Source organism: Bombina bombina, chromosome 6, assembly GCF_027579735.1.
Source record: "Bombina bombina isolate aBomBom1 chromosome 6, aBomBom1.pri, whole genome shotgun sequence".
In the NCBI taxonomy this organism is placed as follows: Eukaryota; Metazoa; Chordata; class Amphibia; order Anura; family Bombinatoridae; genus Bombina; species Bombina bombina.
The window spans coordinates 854489167-854512875 of record NC_069504.1 but is presented as its reverse complement, the minus strand read 5'-3'; the positions used below and the strand labels follow the sequence as shown (position 1 = coordinate 854512875).

The window sequence follows — 23709 nt, the reverse complement described above, 5'->3', positions numbered from 1 at the left end:
GCAGCTCAAACTGAGCATGTGCAATAATTCACATTATATAGGTATATGCATTTTGTGATAGGCTGATGGATGTCACATGACCAAGGGGAAGACTTTAGTTGATTTATTTATTGTTTTCAGACAAATTTTAGTCATTTGAAATTCAGACTAAGTGCTTTTGCATTGTCTTTATTATGCATTTGTTAGTCATGACATTTTACTGTATTTAATGGTCCTTTAATTTGATTAAATTTTTTTTAGACTTTCCTGATATATACTGCAAATATATTCTACAACAGAAATGTCTAGTAAGTACAATGTGTTTACTACCTCTTCAAAGTAAAATAATTTTTGGTCATGAAATACTGATCAAAATCATTTTACAAATAACCAGTTACCAGAGGGATAACGTGAGAAATAGGCTAAATGCTATGAGCAATGAATACAAAAATATTAAAATGGACAACACTTCATTTTATCATTTTTATTAACAATGTGTGATCTTATGTTTGCTATACTTGATTACACATAAAAGCTATTTGACAGTAACAAGAATAAAAGCAAATCAGACAAGAACAATCTGGGTAAATAACTTACCCTTACACTCAACATTAGACCTGTGCATTAGCCAGTTTTGCTCAACGCCAAATGCGACAGGCGCATTTTGCTTTTTTTTGGAGCTGGATCCAGATTTGAGTGTCGCACTATCACAAGAATAAAACCAGCTCCGAAGAGCCGAATACCGCGAGCGGACGCATTTGGCAGCAAACTAAACTCCCGAATGCACAGGTCTACTCAACATCAAAAATATATTTTCTGTCACTACCAACAACTCACAACAGTTATAAATATGTACAACTATTTATATTAAAAACCATTTGTATCAAGTGCGCCTCTTACATTGGGGAAATCAGGATATCTTATTGCAGACTTTTCATATCCTTAGAGTCTAAGGCTGAAACGCATCAGGATAATAGTGGCATTTTGTTTATTCTTATACACCAAGGTTTCAATAAAAATATACTGGAATTTTTTTGTCTAATTGAGTAATTGTCCATGTTTAACTTCATAGAAAGTAACATCCACGTGCCACTGTGTTGTGATCACTGTTCACAATGTCAGTCTATGTTGAGAAAATTAAAATTAGCAAACCACAGCTCAGGAGAGAACGTTTAAAAAAGGCAAGTCAATGTGCCACTTGCCTTAGGTGTCCTGCACTTAAAACGCTACAAGAGGTTCTGGCAGAGTTAGATTCAACTTTGTAAAAGAATATATACATTAAATATGTAGGTATGTATAATACAAGCCAACCCAATGAATGTACTATAATAGCAGTATCAGCTCAATCACCAAAGTCCAATGTGCAGAGAAGGAGCAATGTAACATGCTAGGAACCAAGGCCTAGCGCGACGGAACAGAGTTATAGGCAGGTGGCAAGACACGGCGGGAGTTTGCTTTTACCCAAGGATGTTCCATAACACCTTTTAGAGAGAGCCGCTGTGATGAGTTATAACGGAGTAGTTTGCTGATAAGATCCTTTGACCCCTCAGATAAGAATGGGGGAAACTTCAAGTCAACCTGATGGAAGAGAAGAGGCATGTACGGATGTGGTTAGTGAATGCAAGGTAAAATAATGGGGCATGAAGGATCAAACTAAAAAGGTGACCGAAAGAGACTATAGACTTCCAATATCTTGTCTAGCAACTTACGTTTACTATTCTCCGGTGGGTCTCTTGGGCATATGGGGTGTCAAAAGGTGGCATCCCAACCAAAAACTCATAGCAGAGGACACCTGCACACCAAAGATCCACCTTCTCATCATGAGTCTTCCCTTCAATCATCTCTGGGGGCAGATAATCTAGAGTGCCACACATTGTCCGTCGCCTGCAAAAAAGACTGAATGAGTATCTGCACATGAACACTGAACTGTATACATCACATGCTGAGTGCCATAATTACCTGAGGGAGGGAGCATGCACAGACCAACCAAAGTCAGCTATTTTTAACTCCCCCTTGTATCCCATTAGTAGGTTTTCAGGCTTTATGTCCCGGTGAATAACTTTCCTTTCATGGCAATACAGAAGTGCATCAGCCAGTTCCTCCATGAACTAAAGAGAATTAATGTAAGTTAAATTGTACAGATATATTATGCAAGCTTATTGCTATTAACATTTACTGCCAACATACTGTCATTTAAAGGGGCACCAGACCAAAAACAGGTGTTACATTTAAACCCCCCCAAAAAACCCCTCCCATAAAGCGACATTCTACAAAAAACACAACCCAAGTAGACTGTCCCTTTAAAGGGATATTAAATCACAAGTTTTCCTTTCATGATTCAGACAGCATGTGATTAACAACTTTCTAATGTACTTCTATTAGAAATCTTTCTTCATTCTCTTGGTATCTTGTTGAAAAAGCAGGGACGTATGCTTAGGAGCCATTTCTGAAGCACTGTATGGCAGCAGTTTTGCAAGAATGTTATCCATTTGCAAGCGCACTAGATATGGCAGCACCATTTCCTGTCATGTAGTGCTTCAGATGACTACCTAGGTATCTCTTCAACACAGAATTTTATAGGAACAGTAAATTGGGAAGTTTTATTTCCAAATAGTATGCACTGTATGAACCACAAAATAAAATTTATGTTTCATATCCCTTTAAAGGGAATATCAAGTTTAATGAGAAAGTGACCGTTTTTTCTCCAATCATTGTGTGCACCACAAGGCATTCAGCTTGTGAAGCTACGCAATGATTGGAGGAAGCCAGATTTGTCATTACTGTGCCAAGTACAGCAGGAGATGCAGGCGTGGATTGCTGGGCTGTTTTCATAAAAAAAAAAGTAAACCCCCCCCCCATTAAATATAAAGTTTAATGAATGAAAGTCCCTGTTTAAGAGTATTTTTTTAAAAAACGGAGCACTCTCATTAAACAAGACATTCACTTAAGTCAAAATTAAAACCTCATGATTCATATAGTAGTGCATTGCTGCTCCTTTAACAAAGGATACCAAGAGAATGAAGTCAATTTAATAGAATTTGGTTTAATGTCCCTTCAATCAAAGTAACTTCAGCACAGTTTCCCAACCATTTTTTTTTTTTTTTTTTGAGTGATAGGGATGGCCAGTCAAAAGCAGTATTGCTGGCTCAGTTGAAAAAATTGTGTAGGTACTAAAAGCTGCTCAAAGACAAGTAAACAAATCTGCAGACTCTCTGGCACATGCACATAAATTGCAGTAGTGGTCGAGTGGCCGCGATGAATGGTTTATAAAAATTATGGAATTTTAGCAAACATTTTGCATTTGGGTATCCTTGAAAACAGAAGTACTAAAGTAAAAGTTTGTGCATGTTTTACTACCGCCCCCCTCCCCAAAGAAGATGGAGGGCCATTGTCAGACTTTAAGGGATAGGAAACCCATTTTTTTTTCCTTTCATGCTTCAGATAGAGAATTTGATTTTTAAACAACTTTCAAATTTATCTCCTTTATCTAATTTGCTTTGTCCTCTTGGTATCTTGTTTAAAAGCATACCCAAGTATACCATGTATACTTCTAGTGATTGGCTTACCAATGTGTTCAGCTAGCTCCCAGTAAATGCAATGTTGCTTTTCCAGGAAAGGATACCAAGAGAGGAAGCAAAATTGATAAGATGTAAATTGGAAAGCTGTTTACAAAAGTATATTCCATTCTGAATAATGAAAGAAAAATTTGGGTTTTATGTCCCATTAAAGTGAAGGTAAACTTTGATGAATGAAAGCCCGTTTTTAAAATACTATTAAAAAAACAGGGGCACTTTCATTAATCAAAGTTTAGAAAGCAGCCTTTTATAAAATAAAAAAATAAATAAAAATCAAAGCTTACCTCTTTGCACAGCCAGAGCAGCTTCCCCCACCCGGAGATCCTCTCTTCACACGTCATCAATGAGTAATCCAGCTTCCTCCAATCACGGCTTTCCCCCCAGGGTAGTCATTACCTGAGGCCATGCCGTGATTGGAGGCAGCTGGATTACTCATGGATGACGTGTGAAGAGAGGATCTCTGGGTGGGGGAAGCTGCTCTGACTGTGAAAAAAACAAAAATGTAAGTTTTAAATTAAAACGGCTGCCTTCTAAACTTTGATGAATGAAAGTGCCCCCGTTTTTAATAGTATTTTTTTTAAAAACGGGCTCTTTCAAAGTTTACCTTCACTTTAAGGGGACAGTCAAGTGCTAAAATAAATAAGCAGCAGTATTTTTTTTTTTTTAAATATAAACCATTATTTAAGAATATTTTGCAGAGATAATTAGCCACCTGGAGGACAAGCAGGGAGCAGGCATAAATGTGTATGCTCAAAAAAAGACCACATATTCATCTGGAGTAGAATGGGGCGTTCCAGTAGCAATGGTGTATTTATTTTTTTATTTTATTATGTATGATGAAATGCATTTGGTCCCTGCAACAGTCTCCAGGTTATTATAGTTTTGGACACAGCGTGGGACTGCCAGGAAGTGCTTTCGGTTCACAAAGCCTTATAAGTTATACTAACAAGCATTTAGTTTCAGAACAAAAAGATTGCATACAGATCTGATGAAAAGCACTAACTGAAGTTAAGCTCTATATATTTAAAAAAAAACAAAACAAAAAAAAAAACAAAAAAAAAAAAAAACACAAAAAGTACAAGTTCAATGTCAAATGGGAAAAATAGCACAATTAACACTATTTAAAACTAAAATGTTCGATATGATTAGCCAGGGAATATTCAAAGTACAGCACTCTCAGGAAGCTGTGCTGTCTTCAGTCACAGGCAGTTAAAGGAACATTATACACTCAAAAAAATATGGGCTATTTAAATGAAGAATTCAAAGAAGATAAAGTTTGTAATTGACATGTATTAGCCATTTTGCTGCTAAAGCTTCTAAAATTGATGATAAAGTTTAACTACATAAGAATACGTTCGTAGGACACACTAGCTAAAAAGCAAGGCTTTTTTCCTCACTCCCTAGCTAGTGTCCTTACAGCCAGCCCCCATGCTATAGCCGCCAATACATGTAAATTACAATCCCCTCCCTGACTGTTCCACTGTGCAGGGGATCTCACTCACCGTGCCCTGCACCCTGTTTCTCCCTTCCAATTGGCTGCTTGCCTGCTAGCTGTCCCCCTCCGTTTCCAGACTGAGCCCCGCAAGAGTAAAGTTCTGCAGGAGTGAGAAGGGCAGCGGGGACCGTGCAGGACAGCGGGAGTGTAATATTGTGTACCTTGGGGGACAAGCGGATTGGGATATCAGGCATTGAGTGGGGGCAGCTAGATTACATAAGCGCAGCTGTAGTTAGAAGCAGAACTTTAATAAAGATTAATAAAGAGGCACGGTCACCCATGGTCTGCACGGTGTTCAGTGCCCACTGCCTGCTGCTCCTTATGCAAACCTCCCAGAGGCAACAACAGGCTCCGCTATGTCACATAAGGCTGTACAGGCTGTTATGCACAGCCCACAATGCTGAAACACATGAGTATGATAGTATCATAACTGTGCGCGAGTATAATAACAGCCTGTTCATAGCTACAAAGTAATAACACGGCTTGGCATGATAGCGCTTCCGGAAATAGCACATCCTGATGTAGTGGCTGCTGTGCGAGTTTACCTAACTTATTACTTTGTAGCTATGAACAGGCTGTTATTATACTATCATACTCACTGTCACCATTTGGCCATCACTATAGATAGCTGGGCAAATAAGAGTGTGTCTGAAGCCGAATTGGATATGAGCCAGGCTTCTAGGGACACCCGGCGCAGCCTGAGACCTCTTTATCTTTAGAACCTTGTCATATAAATATTATCAGTGATGGATGGACGTTAGTTTCAATTAATGAATTTAATTGTATGTACCTTCCAACTTCTTATCCATGGGATCTTTAAAGGAACAGCTATCCTCTATGGGAATAGTGGTTCTCTTAGCCAAAGAGAAAAATGTCCCTTCCAACTTGGGGAACGTTTGCCAAGACTCCTTTATAGTCAGCTTTTGGAAATATCTTAAAAATTGGGGGGTGGAGAAAAAAGGGATACCAGGTTTCTCCCATTACCTTGCAATAATTTCTGTAGGCCGGTCTGGCACTGGAAAAACCTTCACCACAGAAGGATCGTCAAAGTATTTGTTTAGCTTACTTGACATACGACAGTCATGTCGGAGTCATCCAGGGTGGCCAAAACCTCCTTAAGTAACAACTGGAGGTGTTCTAGCTTAAAACTGAAGGATACAACTTCAGCGTCAGCAGAAGGAATTGCACTGTCCTGAGTCTGAGACTTCACCCTCCGATGCTACCGAAGTATCTTCAGACTTCTGAGTGGGAGCATTCTGAATAGCCACGACTATCAAAAACCTTACTCACCGATTCATTACCGTTCCTCTTGCGCTTCCCCTGCAACAAGGGGAAGGCAGACAGCGCATCAGTTACTGCAGATGATATGTGGGTAGCAGTGTCTTGTAAAGTAACTTCAACTGGAGTGCGAGAGGAAACGCAGGGCACTGCATGTGTGGACGACAACATTTAGAAAACTTGGAGAAAGCTGCGGCATGTCTGGAACAAGAGACTCCTGAACAACCTCCGCCTTAGATGATGGCTCAGTATCAAAAAGTCTATCCCTGTAATGTTCTCTCAATACATGAGGAAATGGGATTGGTGGTTCCACATTAGCCTCAAAACACAAACCACAAGTAACATTTTGCAGGGCATCTTGGGGTCCATCTTTACCCAAAAACAAAATCCCCCAAGCAAAAAAACCTTATTCCACTTTAATTTTTATTAAGAAAAAAAAACAAAAAAGCACACACCTTTACTGGTTTCTTTAAATTTTAAACTGACACTTAATTTTTAACAGCAGAATAGCGACTCTAGAAAAATCAGGCAACCTCTACACCTCAGCAGGCTCTGCTGAGGTGCCCACCTGTCCTGCCGGATTCAATAGCAGTTAGAGATCCGGACCACCACCACAGCTGCACTAGCCGGTTCACAAACGATAGTTGACACCGTCCTTCCGAAGGGCCGAACCGCAACGGATCCTCTACCATCCGATAGACCAGAAGAGGAAAGAAAGCATGCAAAAGAAAATCTTGCTGCCTCAGAGAAAGCCCGTCCATTGTGGGCGTGTCTAAGAGAACCTCCCGGTCGCCATTATACTGCCTGTCCAGGAGACTTTTAACAAAGTTCAAAAACACACCAAAGACTTTACTGAGCCTCAATAAAAATTCCACTATAAGTTTTAGTTCTCCATCAGAGTTGCAGTCTCTAAAAACTTGTAACCAGTGCCCGCACCAAGCTGCCACAATATCAATTACCCATAATATGATGATTGCTTTAAAGTCCAACAGATCTAACTGTTAAAGTGCAAGGATATCCCTTCTTCCTTAAGAGAATTAAAATTGGTACTTACCTCAATGTAAGTCTGCCCGGCAGCTCATCTGGTTTGAGAGGGCTTCCTCCCTCACATGGACCTGTGGAAAGACGAAAGACTGAATAATCTTACCCAGGCTTTCATGTTAGGGCAGCAATAACTGATTGAGAGACGCAGTGGGGATTATATCCCACAAGTTCCCAAATGCTTAAAGTGAATGTAAAGTTTGAGGAATGAGTGCCTTTTTTTTTTTTTAATAATCCTATTAAAAACATGGGCACTTTCATCAAACTTTAAATTACACTGCTTTTGTTAAAATACTTACATTTTCTTTCTGCAAGCCCCTCCAGCCCGTCGCAAGCCTCTTCTTACGTCAGGAATGATGATTCTGGCATCCTCCAATCACGGCTCCCCCCCGAGGGAATCATTGCCTAAAAAATAAACCCCCAACAACCACGCTGTGATTGGTGGAAAGCCGGAATAATCATTTCTGACGTCGGCAGAGGCTTGCAACGGGCGGAGAAAGTGCTGGAGCGGCTTGCAGAAAGAAAAGCTAAGTATTTTAACAAAAGCAGTGTAATTTAAAGTTTGATGAATGAAAGTGCCCATGTTTTTAATAGGATTATTAAAAACCTGGCACCGATTCAAAATTTACATTCACTTTAAAAGCCACCACTGCTCTACTAAAGAGAGTTATGTGGACTACGGCTTGACCCCAGAAAAAAAAACAAACAAAAAAAAAAAAACACCAGAGCAAACCTGCTGTGCTTTAAAATAATAAACTCTTGATTGAAGGATCGTCTTACAGACACCTAAACTTTACCACCTCCTTGCTTTTAACGTAGGCAAAGAGAATGACTGGGGTTGGAGGTGATATTTAACAGCTTTGCTGTGGTGCTTTGCTTCCTCCTGCTGGCCAGGTGTGATATTCCCAATAGTAATTAGAGATAATCCGTGGACTCACTGTGTTATTAGAAAGAAATACAACACAGAAAGTCCAGCACTCGCTTACAAGCTCTCAGCTAAGATTAAAAGCAAAACTGGAAGAGTTAGTCACCACATCTGGCCAAATGGGACAAGCCCAGGTATCTTTCAAAACCCGGGTCCCTAATACAGCTGTACAAATGCAAGCTATAATCAAACAAACAAACTGGGAAAAAGTCAGGGTTCACAGACTTATGTAATCACCATAGACATATACAAAACACTATATAGTAATAGTTATGGGAACCACCATGTTATAACCCAAGTTTCCCTAGGTTATTATCTCTCAGCTGACCCTGGCTACAGACAGTTATGAATGGATATACTACAGTAAACAATCTCAGTGACCCCTTAAGTACAATTAAATCTTGCAATGTCAATGCTTATTCCTCCATGCACTTCTTTACTCACTGTAGCACTTCTCTGCTCATCAAATCGTCCATGTTTTTGCAATTCCTTGTATAGCTCTCCCCGGGGTGCATACTCCAACATTAGGTAAATTCGCTTACGGTCATGGAAGTAGTTATACATGCGCAAAATGTTTGGGTGCCTAAGAAAAAAAATGGAGTTGAGGTTACACATTTATAAAATGACAGGAGTACAGATCAGTGTACTTTACAAGAAATTTAGCCAGCCGGGTTGCAATATAAAGTTACTAGGTGGGGGCAGTGTAATACATTCTAATATTGTTGCCATCTAAAAGCACAAATTGCATAATTTAACATTTAATGATAATTTGTTCAATAAACAGGTAAAATGTTAACACTAGTTAATTATAGCTTAAAGGGACAGTTACTCAAAAAATGTCTCCCCCTTAAATTTGTTCCCAATGATCCATTTACCTGCTGGAGTGTATTAAATTGTTTACAATTATTTCATTTACCCTTATATTGGCATTTTAAATAGTTGATTTAGCCTGTGGTATCCCCACCCATCCTGAAAGTTTTGAGCCTTAGGTCCAAGCTATAGATACATTGTGTAAACACAGCAAGCAGAAGAAATCACACTCCCAGTGGGGTATAGAATAGATAAGGTAATAAAATGTTAATTCTCATACATTTTATACTCTGCAGCTGGTAAAAAAAGAAAAAAAAAAAAGAAAAACACACGAAGGGAACCACAATATACAGTGTACTGTCCCTTTAACATTGTCTAAAATTTTAGCCGGGTGGTCAGTAAAGTCAGCTAGGTGGTGCATCCATTAAAATTGTTATGTGGAGAACACCGCAGATAATGTGAAGTAATCCTAAGAAAATATACAAAACCAGCAAATAAACTAGTCAAAGCTTCATACTATTAAAACACAAAGTTTTCAGGTCTCCATGTAACCAAAAGCTTATTAGAAAACGAGGCATTTGTAAAAATTGAGGGGCGTTACATTTGTTTTTATAAAATTACATCACAGATCATATTCTAACACTTTAGCCCTTGAGCTTTACCTATTTTAAAGGAGCACAAATATCAAATGAATTACTTATCTTCATTGTCTTAGTATCCTTTGTTGACGAGCATACCTAGGTAGCCTTAGGAGTATTCCTGCTTCATGGACACCACATGGAAACAGCCTTTGCACCAATGTATAACACTATGATATACACTGTTGCAATACAAAATCAAAAAGAAGGGGGTTTGAGATAAAATCTATAAAGTGCTGCAGTGAAAATAGACTACTAAAAGTCTCAAGTAAAACAACTGTATCCTACCCCCTCGAATTTCAGGCTAAAAACATGGTGTGTGCATCACGCTGAAGAGCGGTTAACGTGTTTTTGCCCCAAAAGCTGGGCCTTTTATCAGTGTAAGGTGTTATGCTTACTTGATGCCGAGTACAATGTACTATAAAAAAAGTTTTACAAGAATTCATATAAAAAGGGATAGGAAAGTCAAAATTAAAACTTGCATAATTCCGATAGAGCATGTAATTTTAATACACTTATAAAAATTCACTTCTAGTTTAAAATATGCCTTGTTCTCCTGGTATCCATTGTTGAAAGAGTACTCACATATCCTACACTAGTGGAAGCTGCTGCAAATCTGGTGCCTGCACACACGTCACTTGTGATTGGCTGACTAGATGTGTTCATCTTGCTGCCAGTAGTGCAATGCTGTTCCTTCGGCAAAGGATAAGAGAACAAAGCAAATTTGATCATGGAAGTAAATTGGAAAGTTATTTAAAATGGTATGTTCCTTCCAAACCATGAAAGAAAATGTTGGTGTTTCATGTCCCTTTAATATAGAAGGTTTTAAATAACCACCATATTCGGAAACATACGGTGCCCACAAGTTTTAAGATCTATTTTCACTGCATTATTTATAAACAAATAACATCTATAGAGTTAGATGTTTAGTAGTATAGTGCTAAAATCCCCCCTTTTTTCACATTTTAAAAAAGGGATAGCACCAGACCCTGGGTTCGCCAATTGATACGCAGGAGTCCGTACTGCATACGTATATTACCTGATCAAAGCGCCAACGTTAATTTCCAAATAAACTGTTGCAAGGAGCTTAGTTTCAACAAAGGAGATGAAGAGAAAGAGGTAGATCTGATAAAGTCAGTCATGAAAGTGTAAAAGGAAGCTAAAGTAAGAATTAAACGACACTTCAAGATGGAGGGGGAAAAAAAAAAAAAAAAAAAAAAAAAAAAAAAGAGAAACACAGAATATTATGTATGAGCACCTGAGGTGAGACTGGATCTCGATTTCTCTTCGCAACTGGTGTTCTACCGATTCCTTCTCCAGCTGAGATTTAAACAGCACTTTTAAAGCCATAATGAATTTGCTTTGTCGCTCACGGGCCAGGTACACATTCCCAAACTTGCCCTTGCCCAGAGGCCGACCAATATCAAAGTCATTTATGGTAAACTTCCTTTTGGGCCTGGAGAGAAAAAAGTTTATTTAAAAAACAAAAAACACCCAACCGCACAGATAAACAATTGGAGAAGGACCATTCTAATACAGCCTATTAGAAAGGAGATTTAAAGGGACAGTAAAGTTAAAATTAAGACATGAATCAGACAGCAGATCATTTTAAAAGAACTGGTATATTTTATTGAAGAGTAGGCACAGCAAACTACTGGGATCTAGCTGAACACATCTGGTCAATGACAAAAAAAGGCATATATGTGCAGCCACCAATCACCAGCAGAGCATTGCTACTTGTGAGCCTACCTAGACATACCCCTAATCATAGGAGGCCAAGAGAACAAAGCAAATTTGGTGATACAATTAAATTGGAAAGTAGTTTATATTTGAATTTTCGGAGTCGGGTATGTTTAATTTTGAACCCCAATATAGCTATTTACTTTTAGATATTTTGCATCCTCTTCTAGTAAGGATAAAAATGACCTTTTCCAGTTCTAAGAACTCATAGGTTTGCAAGGCCCACCATGTGACCTATCCCTAACTCAAACGACAGAGATAAAAGGGACACTAAACCCAAAATATTTATTTCATGATTCAGGTAGATCATACAATTTTAAACAACGCTCTTATTTATTTCTATTATCTAATTTGCTTCAATCTTTAAATATACTTTGAAGGACTAGCAATGCACATGGGTAAGCCAATCACACGAGGCATCTATGTGCAGTCACCAATCAGCAGCTACTGAGGCTATCTAGATATGCTTTTCAGCAAAGGATAAGAAGCAAATTAGATAAAAGTAAATTAGAGTGTAAATTAAAGTGTTTAAAATTACATGCTCTTTCGAAATCATGAAAGAAAGAAAAAAAGTTAGGTTTTATGTCCCTTTAAAGGGACATAATACTCCTATGCTAAATCACTTGAAACTGATGCAGTATAACTAAAAAGCTGACAGGAAAATATCACCTGAGCATCTATCTCTATGTAAAAAAGGAAAAGATTTTACCTCACAATCTCCTCAGCTCAGCAGAGTAAGTTCTGTGTAAAAAAAAGTTACTCAGCTGCTCCCAGCTGCAGGTAAAAAAAAAAAAAAAAAAAAAAAAAAAAAAATGAACAGCAGCCAATCAGCAGTGCTGAGGTCACGAACTCTTACTGTGATCTCATGAGATTTCATTGTAAACTTCCCTAATCTGAATAGGGAAATATGAGAGTGCACGAGGCTCATCCTTTCAGCTGTCCCAGGACAGACATACTAATATGCTGCTTAGAAATCCTTTACAATGGTATGTGGCTACTGAGAAACTTTTGAGGTAAAATATCTTTTTTACATAGAGATGTTCAGGTGATATTTTCGAGTCAGCTTTTTACAGCTATGCTGCATCACTTTCAAGTGTTTAAACATTTGGGTATTATGGCCCTTTAAGAGCTGTAAAACAATGAAGTTTGCCAACATAATGGCGGAGGCTAGCCTTGACTATTCCACCATCAGATCTCAATTGATTCCTTCAAGTCAACTGGTAGGTGGAGTTTGGCTACAAACAATGGTAAATGGCAGCAAATAATGGGGTAGATTTAACAAGGGCTGAATGGCCTTTGTTCCCCTTTGCCGGAAACAGCAGTTATGAAGCAGCGGTCTAAAGACCGCTGCTCCATAACTTGTCCGCCTGCTCTGATGCTGAGGTCTTCAATACACCCAATCCTGTACGATCGGGCTGATTGACACCCCCGCTAGCGGCCAATAGTGGCATTGCACAAGCAGTTCTGGTGAACTGCTTGTGCAATGATAAATGCCAACAGCGTATGCTGTCGGCATTCAGCAATGTCTGTCGGACATGATACGCTACAGCGTATCATGTCGAACAGACATTAGTAAATCTACCCCATAGTATAAAACAGCCTCAAAACTAAACCAGAATTTTAGTTTACTTGAAGACTGTGGACAAAGTAATTACAAGGCGTTTACTGCTCTTTCAGTTTGTGAGATCCAATAAGATGTAACAGTAGTCCATATGACTAAAACTTGCTCACTAGACTAGTAGGAGTGCTTACCATTCTACAACAGCCGTGCTTTGTGATGAGCTATCAGCATTCACGGCCACTCGTCCAGCAATTCCTTCAAATAGGAGAAATGATACGTTTATGAGAATATATTTATACAAATACCTATGTATGATATAACGGTTGAAAAGACAAATATTGGTTAAAGGACAAAATACCTGAAACATGGGAGGTAGTGGAAGGAGTGATACGAGACATCTGTGTTCTCTGTGCAAGGATGGAATCTGATGGTGTTGTGAACATAGATACAAAAGGTTCCTTCCTCAGGACACGGTGAGCCCCTGAGGCACTAGATGGGGTGGTAAACTGTACAAGCAAAAATTCAATTTTACTAAAGACAACAAAAGACAGCTCCCAGAACCACCCCCCCCCCCCAAAAAAAAAAAAACTGCTTTAGTAAATCCTATACAAAAGATGTAATAAAATAAGAACTTGAAAGTGCCCTCAAAGTGGTGAAAATGCCTTTTAACTGGAGCTTTATAAATGCCCCCTTCAGAACAATGGCCGTCATACCTTGTTAGAACTGGAGAAAGGGATGACATTCTCTTTGTAGGACATCCTAAACAAGAACAGAGATTATTACTAAATGTAGATGGGGGGGAAATATATGGAAAGACAATCGATATTAGGGATTGAGGCTCCAACAGATATTTAGGCTGTACTATTCAGTGGTTTATAACACATGGGGGCCATCTACTGTTAATTTCCTACAGCCAATAACTGTAATTGTGCATTACATTTTAAAGTGACATCATCCAATAATTTCCCCACTACCACACAAGACAGGAAGCGTAATAAATACTTCAGGGGCTACTCACATACTTGTCACCCCATAACCACTATACCTCCATAATCACCCCCCTGCAGAATGGGGTAAATACCTGGAGGAGTCACATAGTAATAAAAGAAAGAAAAAAAAAAAAAAAAAAGTTACACGCTCAGAACATGTCAAGACTATTGCCTGTTTAATCCCCACAAAAGGTTAAACAGTAGAAAATACAGCTCTGGACTCTGAGCACTGCTGGTCCCAAGTGAAAAACGTTGCTGATCCAATCAGTGACACTAGTTCCACATCTGAGCAATGCAAATAGCGCAGATGATTGGATCTGCATCAGTTTCTTATTTGGCATCAGCAGTGCTCTGCGACTCTTAGCAATAATTCTACTATGTATTTAACCCCTTTGTGAGGGTTACTATAATGGCCCTTTAACAAAGCAAAAAATAAATAAAACTGAAGGGTATATCCTCTCTCTCTCTCTCCATACCCCAATCCTCTGAGTCACATTGCATCGGCACATGTACAAGTCCCAGGTACTTCTGTCAGAACAAAATGTGTTTATTGCTGTTGACTGCATAATTTTTCATATACCGAACCCAGAAATATGTACATGTGGCAATGATAAAAATAGTGAGCAATGCAGGTAGCCATGGTCAATGTTATGTTATTTAGAAGTGTTAAAATTAAAGGGCCATGATACCCACATTTTTTCTTTCATGATTTAGAAAGAGAATGCATTTTTAAACATCTTTCGAATTTACTTCTATTATCTAATTTGATTTATTCTCTTGATATTCATTGCTGAAAAGCATATCTAGATATGCTCAGCAGCTGCTGATCGGTTGCTGCACATAGAAGCCTCATGTGATTGGGTCACCCATGCGCATTGATTTTTCTTCAAATAAAGATATCTAAAAAATGAAGCAAAATAAATAATAGAAGTAAATTGTAATGTTTAAATTTGTATGTTCTATCTGAATCATGAAAGAAAGATTTTGGGTTTAGTGGCCCTTTAACACCAGTGGATTTAAAAAACAAATCTAAGTGGCCTCCACGTGGTTTTAAAAATAAAGAGCTGTTGTGTTCCAGCATCGCTTGATGCAATGCTTCAGTTGTTTGTTAGAGCATGAATGTGTTCACCATCAACCATGCACTGCTAATTGTTTAAAGGGGCATGAAACCTATTTCTTTCTGATTCAAACAGAGACTTCAATTTCAAAAAAACTTTCTAATATTTCTATCATCTAACTTGTTTTGCCCTCTGTATTTTTTGTTTTTAAGTGATACTCAGGTAGGCTCAGGAACTGCTAATTGATGGCTGCACATATATGCCTCATGCTATTGGCTCACCCATAGGGTTCGGTTAGCTTGAAGTAGTGCTTTTCTGCCCCTTCAAAAAAAGTATACCAAGAGAATGAAGCAAATTAAATGGAAGTAAATTGAAAAGTTGTTTAAAATGATATTCTCCATCTGAATCACGAAAGTTAAGTTTCATGACCATTTAACCCCCCCAAAAGTTAAAGTGCGGCCCAGGAACCACAGAGAATTGCTGGTTCAGAGTAAAAACTGTTGCTGGTCCAATCAGCAGCTCTAGTTGCATGACCCAGCAGTGTCACTAGTGATAAATGACATGCCCTAAAAAATTAGAGATGCAATTTTTGTGTTCCTTACACACTCAATGTTTTATGTTACCAACAAAAACCTTGCCACACTGTGGAGCATAGCAACCAATCTCTCTCAAAATGTGACATCATTAAAAGGAAGACTTATTTGAAAACCCAACAAAATACGGTCTAATAAAAATAGCCACTACCTAGGGGTGCTCCCTACTGCCCTCACAATGCAGCCATAAGAGCATTAGACTGCAGCCAACCCAGAACCTATATAAAAGCAAATTCAAGAAAAGCGGGGAGCCATTTTAGCAAACATACAAGTTAGTTTTCATACAAACACGCCTAACTTTTTAATCGGAATGTCCCTTTAACAGCTACCAGCCACTATTACAAGGCCAACACATTCTAATACTGATTTCGAGATCAGATAATTACCAGGAAAATAAAGATCATAATTAAAACTTAGGGCATAAACAAAACGTGCTTTATTAAACTCTGTGGGAAAATTATTTTTTGTATTAATTATCGTTTCTGGCCTCCTGAACTCGTAACCGTACAAACTAAACTATAATATAAATTATAAGTGGTTGTGATCGACCCCATTGTTCTGTTGCTCTAGACACAAACAGCCACCACTCGCCTATTACACCGGCTTCCGCTATTACCATAACAATAAATACCCACTATGTAAATATCAACTAACACCTCGGTCACCTCTCAGTCTATAGCATTCTGCCCCACTCGTACAACCATTAGATCACGGAGAGAAACAAACCGCAGCCCCAGTACCTGATAACTTCTCGCACGCTCAATGCAAAAAGGACACCAATTCAAACTAAAACCGCCGCCTCAATGTATTCCTCCGATTGGCAGCTTGACTGGGATAACTTGAACTCCTATTGGATTAACTGACCGTGATGCTTTTCTATTGGTTGTCTGGACAGACACGCCGCCCTCTTTCCATTTGTTTCAGATCATTTCCGTACCAGATGCCACACATAGAAATACCTTACTCTATTCTTATTGGCTATTGAAAATGCTTACTATTCTAATGATTGGCTGTATTGTCCTGCTGTTGTTAGGGATTTAAAACTGACGCACACGCCCCTAAGACGTCATTAAACCTTATCCAATCGGCAAAACAAGGTCTGGGCACCGCCATTTTGTCCTACGAAATGGTGGTTGCGTATGAAAGTGGTATAACATGGGTGTCGTGTAAAATATTACACGTATCATCATTTATCACCTTACAGTTATGTAATAAGTAATTAGTGTGTAGAAACAAATAATTGGGTTGTTTATCCAGGCTTTCCTTTATTTTTTTTGAACATTTTAATTGCCTTAAGGGGAAATGAAACCCAATTTTCTTGTTTGAATTAGAAAGAACGTGCAAGTTTAAACAACTTTCCAATTTACTTCCATCATCTATAATTTGCTTAATTCTCTTGATATCCTTTATTGGATGACATATTTAAAGAAGCTTCTGATTGGTGGCTGTACCATAGATGCCTTATTGCTATCTCTACAACAAAGTTGTTTAAAATTGTATTTTCTTTCTGAATCATAAAAGAAAAGTGGTTTCATGTATCTTATTAACCAAAATTTACAATGTGGATAAGTCACCCTTATAGGGATATTAAAATGATAAATCATATATATAAAAACATTGGACTATACTTGCATTATTTTTTGTCCCCTTTTCCTGTAATTCCATTCTGAAATTGTGAGCCTTTCTGTTCCTGTTAGAAATGGAAGTTCAGAAGACTTATATTCCACACAGCCATTGGCTGCACACTCTAGTTACCTATTTATAACTGTCCCTAATTGGCCACAGCAGAGAAGGTAACCTAAGTTACAACATGGCAGCTCACATTGCTTTATAGACACTAACATTTTACACTTATTTTGGCAATATTTTAACAGCTAATGAAACTTCACAAAATACATCTACATGATAGTCTCATACAAATCAATAATACATCAGACAATCTATAAAGCATCAACTTAGTGCTTAATGTTTATTTAAGATTAGATTATAATAGATCATTAAATAAGAATGCAATGCATTTTATAAACTTGTCTATTATAATTTCTAGTTCCACACAGAACAGTTTATTCTATCATTTTACACTTATAAAAGACGGCAAGGTTAACCTTATCAGAATATCACCCTCGGGATGCGTCGTCATATCCCGAAGGTGTGGGAGATCCGTGTAATCAGATACTCAGCCTCCTCCATTCATCATGTCTGTTACTCCCTAAGGAGGAACAGGTAAGGATTAACCTCACTGATGTAACTAACAGCACTCTCAAAATACGACCCGACCCATAATCATACTTTTTTAGGTTTTGGCGATTTTTAAATTTTAATCGAATTCGACAATTAACTATTCTGTATGTATATATATAGTATTATGTATCTTGTAAATAACAAACCATATACATGTATAAACAATATACATATTGTCATGTTGAAATTTTTACACTCCCAGCAAGCACTGCTATCTAATTTGCATACACGCGACTCATTTGCAATCAGCGTTGTCTTCATTCCTGAATAGTCTCACGTTATCTCAATACTCAATTCTATGCAACGATTTTTTTCCTCCTTAAACCAACTCCGAGTCAGAGGCTATTAGATAAATAGGTCCGCTCATAGAAACTTTTCAACTCCCCACCAAAAAAATTAAAACTTAAAATAATTAAATAACATTTTTTTTCACACCAGGATAGAAAGTGTAACGCTTTCTCATGAAGACGAGGTGGCCGAGTGGTTAAGGCGATGGACTGCTAATCCATTGTGCTCTGCACGCGTGGGTTCGAATCCCATCCTCGTCGATAATTATTTTTATTGCGCGAGTGCTAAATAATTTCCATTGTTTTCACTCAACTTATTTTAGCAGTTCAGTTTCTTATTTATTTAAAGGCAGTTCCATTAACCTTCTTTCATTTTGCAGCAGTTATATTCGTAACCTAATACAATGTGTATATGGCATAAACATGTTAACAAATGTGAATAATTTACTTGAAATAAAACAGAATATGTGTGTGTCAAAGGCACTTTGGGTGTATTCTTACTATAGGCAACTATATCTATAGTTCAGTTTTCGTATTCATATATTATATGAAACATGAACGTTTCAACACTTGTATTTTATTAAATAAAAAAACACATTGGACTAAAATAAAAGAATCAATTGACCCCGACGTGATTTGAACACGCAACCTTCTGATCTGGAGTCAGACGCGCTACCGTTGCGCCACGAGGTCCTTGATACATTAATATGCTTTCTGATACACTTCATGTTATATATACATACATATATCATTTTCTTTACATGTTAATTTGACAATTTGAATGTGTTATTTTTTCTTTTAAAAGTGATAATTTATGTTTTGTGTATGTCCATATAAATGTATATTTTTTGTGGACTGATATTACATTATAATTTGGGTTCGTTATTCCTGCAGTTACAGTAAAACAATACAAAAAAAACAAAACCGCTATTACTCGTGTCATTTATTTAATAGAAATATATAAACATAAAAAAATGGGCTCGTCCGGGATTTGAACCCGGGACCTCTCGCACCCGAAGCGAGAATCATACCCCTAGACCAACGAGCCATGTGACTTTCTTGTGTGATTCTATGCTTAAATACAAGCAAATCTAAAACATATGTTTACGTACTACAAAGATTTTCCTGTAGCTATAACACAATATAGCAGATTTTTTTTTAATATATATATATATATATATATGTAAAAATAAGTCAAATACATTCCTTATAATTCGAACACCGACATTTAAAATGATGCCTTTATTTAAAATGTAAAAAGAGACAGACACAACTTTTTCATAAGATGAAATCTAACTAATAGATCGTGTATTTCCCCATTTAGTAACAATAAATATAAAATACCACTCCAATGTGTTTTATAATTTTTATTCACCCAAAGCAAACAACTTGCAGAAAACAGTAAAGTGCGTCTAATTTTGTAATGTGGAATTACCTGACATATTAGATAAACAAATACAAATGACAGAATTAATATTCATATAATAACCACCTTTCTTATGGCTGCGGTTGTTTTCAATGGCGGGCGGTTGTGTAGGACTGGGGTGAGCAATGTTGGAATCAAAGTGGAGCACCTGTCCATTCACCTTATATTTATTTTATTTTCCCCGTGGAACCTTTAATGGAAGAGGGAGAAACCTTAGAATTCCGGTTATATATATAGCTATCATTATATAAGAACTGTGTACTTGTGTAGCTCTGTATAAGAAGAACGTTTCACAGAACGAATCATGGAAATATAATAAATTTCTACACATTTACATTAAAAGCCGCGGGACCAATAGTTCCTCGAGGTGACGTCACAGCCGGGAGGGGCGGAAGCTGACAAGCACAGTGCAGTGCGAGATTCCGCAGGAAGGCGCAAGTGGGAAGAAACAGCCACACTCACTTCATGTTTAGATGACAACACCATAATAAGTAAGATACCTTACTACATTCCATTTTGTACAATAACGCTACCCGACAGTATTTATTGAACAATGTAACACAATAGACCTTTATGGGAGATGTGTCACAACAAAAGGGATTTTAATTGAATCCTTGTTGTTTTGTTTGTGTCACTCTTACTAATTGTCCATCAGGAATGGGTTGATGTTTTGGGTTTGGCTGGGTTTTGTCTGTGTATGTATCTTCCTATACGTGTTTGTGTTTTCTGTATAATATGTGTGCACATGTATCTGTATGTGCAAGTGTCTGTGTATTTGCGTCAGTTTTTGCATGCATGCTTGAGTATCTGTGTATGTACGTGTCTGTGAATGTGTATATTCGTGTGTCTGCCCTTCAAAGCATGTTCAAGTTTGTACATGTGTGAGTGTTTGCATGTGTGAGTGTCTGTGTATATGTGATATACATATATGCGCCCACTGTCCGCCGCAGCTCGCCTCTGGCAGGCTAAATTTCGCTACTGGAATTCAGCATTGCACACAAGCACTATTTGGCGCTCTCATGCATCCCGCCCCCGCACAGCCAATCATGCGTGGGCAGGAGCTGTCAATGTCCCCGGTCGGACAAGACTGGGGAGATTGAAATTTGCCACCTAAGAGGTGGCGAAAAGGTTAGGGAACCAGCAGTCTGATGACCGCTGCTTGATAAATATGGACTGTAGGTTCTCTTGTGTGAACCTGCAGCCGTAGCGGGGTGAAGGGGTTGATAAATCAACCCCTTTGTATTTCGTCAGGTGGGCATGTTTGCAAGTACTGTAGTGATTTTGGGTGCCTGCAGGGGTAAAATTCTAGGAGCCAGTTGCTCCCTGACTCCTGGGTTTGTCGAGCCCTCTATTTAAGTTTCTCTTTTTACTGTCCATTTAAATTGGTATAAATTGCAGTATCTATAAGCAATAGAAATGTGACCATGAAGTTAATTAAATAAGAATGTCTACATGTTACTTATACCTACACAATGATTAAAGGGTATGTGCATGGTACAGATCCATATTAATATAGATCAACTCGGTAAAATAATTACAAAAATGTAATCAACCATATATACAAAACAATTAAAAATTGGTAACAATGGAATAGAAAGAAGACTTTGTCTATTGGACCACGATAAAACTACCAACGGGTATCAATAACAGGCAACACATTATGAGCATAGTTACATATATACACATTAGAGACAGTCCGGCAAGATGTATGTAATTGCATCAAAAATTATGTGCTTGACACTAGTATCTAGAAAGGTTTGAGAAACATCAGAAAGGCTGTATTTTCACTTAGTGACAAGCGACCCTGCAGCAGTACTCCACGTCCATGAAAGAGGCCAAAGTCTATGGCCATGTTTGAACCTCAATAATTCTCGTACTTCTCAATCATAGTTCTCAGAGAGGATGCACTGTGCTTAAACAATTCGAAGTGGCTTGCCACAGGTTGGTCAGAGGAGCCACTTTTATTGGCCTCTCTGTTTGCAAACCTGTGGCTAGACATCCTTTATGTTAAAGGGATAGTCTGGTCAAAATTAAACTTTCGTGATTTAGATAGAGCATGCAATTTTAAGCAACTTTCTAATTTACTCCTATTATCCAATTTTCTTCATTCTCTTGTTATCTGTATTTGAATGAGCTGGCCCATTTTTGGTTCAGCACCTGGGTAGCACTTGCTGATTGGTGTCTAAATGTAGCCACCAATCAGCAAGCACTACCCATGTGCTGAACCAAAAATGGGTTGTCTCCTAAGCTTTCATTCTTGCTTTTTCAAATAAAGATACCAAGAGAACGAAGAAATTGGATAGTAGGAGTAAATTAGAGTATGCAATTATAAGCAACTTTCTATCTGAAGCATGAAAGTTAAATTTTGACTAGACTATCCCTTTAAATTAGTGGAATTTAAAGGGACATAATGCAATTTGTGTCTTTGGAGAGACCGTTGCATAGACTGCCTACTTGGTTGTGAATTTTTCACCTATATTTGACACTACTAAAGAATGATTGTCAGCCCTATAAGATACTTGTCTTTCACATATATATAATAATTAACCATTTATTTAACTATGTGTTTTGCATAACTTTGTAATAACTAACTCTGCTAACTGTTTTTGTGCTTTCAAGTTTTTTTTCCGCTTAAAAAAAAAAAAGTTCTTTAAAGATGTTGAGAACATATGGTTTTGAATCTGCTTTTTCTATCTTAAAGTTCCAGCTATATATTATTTAAAGGAATATGAAAGTCAAAATTAAACGTTCAGGGTTCTTATAGAGCATGTGTTTTTAAGAGACTTTTCAAATTTCTTCTGCTATCAAATGTTTAAGCTCTCTTAATATTCTTTGTTAAAAAGCATACTTAGGTAGGCCCAGCAGCAGCAATGTACAACTGGAAGCTAACTGGTGATTGGCGGCCGCACACATCACTTGTCATTGTCAGATAGTATCCAACAATAAAGAATCTTCCAGTTAAGCTTATAGCAATACAATTAGAAAGACAACCCATTTATCACGAGTAATCCATAACCCTCAATTGTGTTTCTAGCCAGAAATGTTTATTAAGCCATTTTTAACCCCTTGACAACCAGCAATGTACCGGTAAGTCGCTGTTGTTTCAATGGGGTTTGCTTTTTTAATAGCACGGCTCTCGCTGCCAGCTATTCTAGGCCGGCTGCTTGAGGGAGGTTCTAATAGTGTGGTCTTGCTGCTGGCGAGAAGACCCGTGCTATTAAGGGTCCGAAAAACCCTTAACGACCAGCGACGTACACAGTACGTTGTGGTCGTTAAGGAGTTAAATGCATTTTAGGTATTGGCTATTTTCAATGCTCTTTACTAAAATACATTTTCCACAGTTTTTTTTGTTCATGAACTAATGTAGTTTAGTAGGAAAAAATAATAGAATGTGAGGTAAAAAATAAATATGTTGTAGTAAACCACATGCAGCCCTCTTAAAAAGACATAATTGTGCAAAAAGGAAATGCTTTAAACGGTTTGATGCACATGGCGAACCGTTTTCAGGCCCATCGCGGCCTCTGTGCAAATGACAAGCTCTTACTCATGCAGGAGGAAAGCATGGCAACCCTAGTGGGCGACAACATTGCCTTCAGTGAGAGTGCCAGTGACATCTCCACAAACTTGTGTTGCTGTCACAAAAGGGCAGGGTTAGTACAGCTACAAGTGAATTGGCTTGGTTGGGGATGATTCAAACCTTTCAATCTCAGCTGCCTTAGCAGCTACAGACAAGCAGGACCCATCATTTGCTCTTGATAAACACTAAGCCCCCCAAATGTAAAAATAATAAAAGTCAGAGCATGGGGATGTGTCTGTCACATCACTCTTCTTTTTCTCCTCAAAACTTAAAAGGATGTAAAAGGGCATTAAACTAAAACATATTTTACTATACAATGTTCAATTTTAAAGGGACAGTCAACACTAAAATTGTTATTTTTTAAAAAGATAGACATTGCCTTTACTACCCATTCCCTAGCTTTGCACAACTAACATTGTTAAATTAATATACTTTATAATATTTAAACCTCTAAATTTCTGCCTGTTTCTGAGCCACTGCAGACAGCCTCTTATCA

The 23709-nt window shown here is 37.9% G+C and overlaps 2 protein-coding genes and 4 non-coding genes across 8 annotated transcripts in view; 2 read left to right on the top strand and 4 right to left on the bottom strand.

Annotated features, from left to right (window-relative positions):
- Positions 1 to 448: 448 nt before the first annotated feature.
- AURKB (aurora kinase B) lies at positions 449 to 17912 on the bottom strand. Of its 2 annotated transcripts, none has more exons than XM_053718276.1 (9): positions 17788 to 17912; positions 13756 to 13801; positions 13401 to 13548; positions 13234 to 13297; positions 11000 to 11197; positions 8738 to 8876; positions 1939 to 2087; positions 1689 to 1863; positions 449 to 1557 (listed from the first exon to the last, which is right to left on the bottom strand). In XM_053718276.1, exons 1-9 carry the CDS (start codon positions 17820 to 17822, stop codon positions 1381 to 1383), a joined length of 1131 nt encoding a protein of 376 aa, XP_053574251.1. In that variant the 5' UTR covers positions 17823 to 17912; the 3' UTR covers positions 449 to 1380. The 2 variants fall into 2 exon arrangements, with proteins under 2 accessions (XP_053574251.1, XP_053574252.1); XM_053718277.1 differs by lacking the exon at positions 17788 to 17912 and adding an exon at positions 16423 to 16509.
- LOC128665361 (U8 small nucleolar RNA) lies at positions 17791 to 17928 on the bottom strand. The gene has a single exon (XR_008403119.1). It is a non-coding gene; the product is annotated as a U8 small nucleolar RNA (small nucleolar RNA).
- Positions 17929 to 18389: 461 nt separating this feature from the next.
- On the top strand, positions 18390 to 18471 carry TRNAS-GCU (transfer RNA serine (anticodon GCU)). The gene has a single exon. It is a non-coding gene; the product is annotated as a tRNA-Ser (tRNA).
- A 360-nt stretch (positions 18472 to 18831) lies between these two features.
- Positions 18832 to 18903, bottom strand: TRNAW-CCA (transfer RNA tryptophan (anticodon CCA)). Its single transcript has one exon. It is a non-coding gene; the product is annotated as a tRNA-Trp (tRNA).
- A 283-nt stretch (positions 18904 to 19186) lies between these two features.
- TRNAP-CGG (transfer RNA proline (anticodon CGG)) lies at positions 19187 to 19258 on the bottom strand. The gene has a single exon. It is a non-coding gene; the product is annotated as a tRNA-Pro (tRNA).
- A 767-nt stretch (positions 19259 to 20025) lies between these two features.
- SNAPC2 (small nuclear RNA activating complex polypeptide 2) overlaps positions 20026 to 23709 on the top strand; it is a 56964-nt gene continuing 53280 nt past the window's right edge. Inside the window, exon 1 of one of the 2 annotated variants that reach the window (XM_053718274.1) lies at positions 20026 to 20127. The gene's annotated coding sequence lies outside the window, so the exon portion shown is untranslated. The remainder of the gene's footprint in view (positions 20128 to 23709) is intronic. The other variant, XM_053718275.1, reaches the window with a different exon arrangement.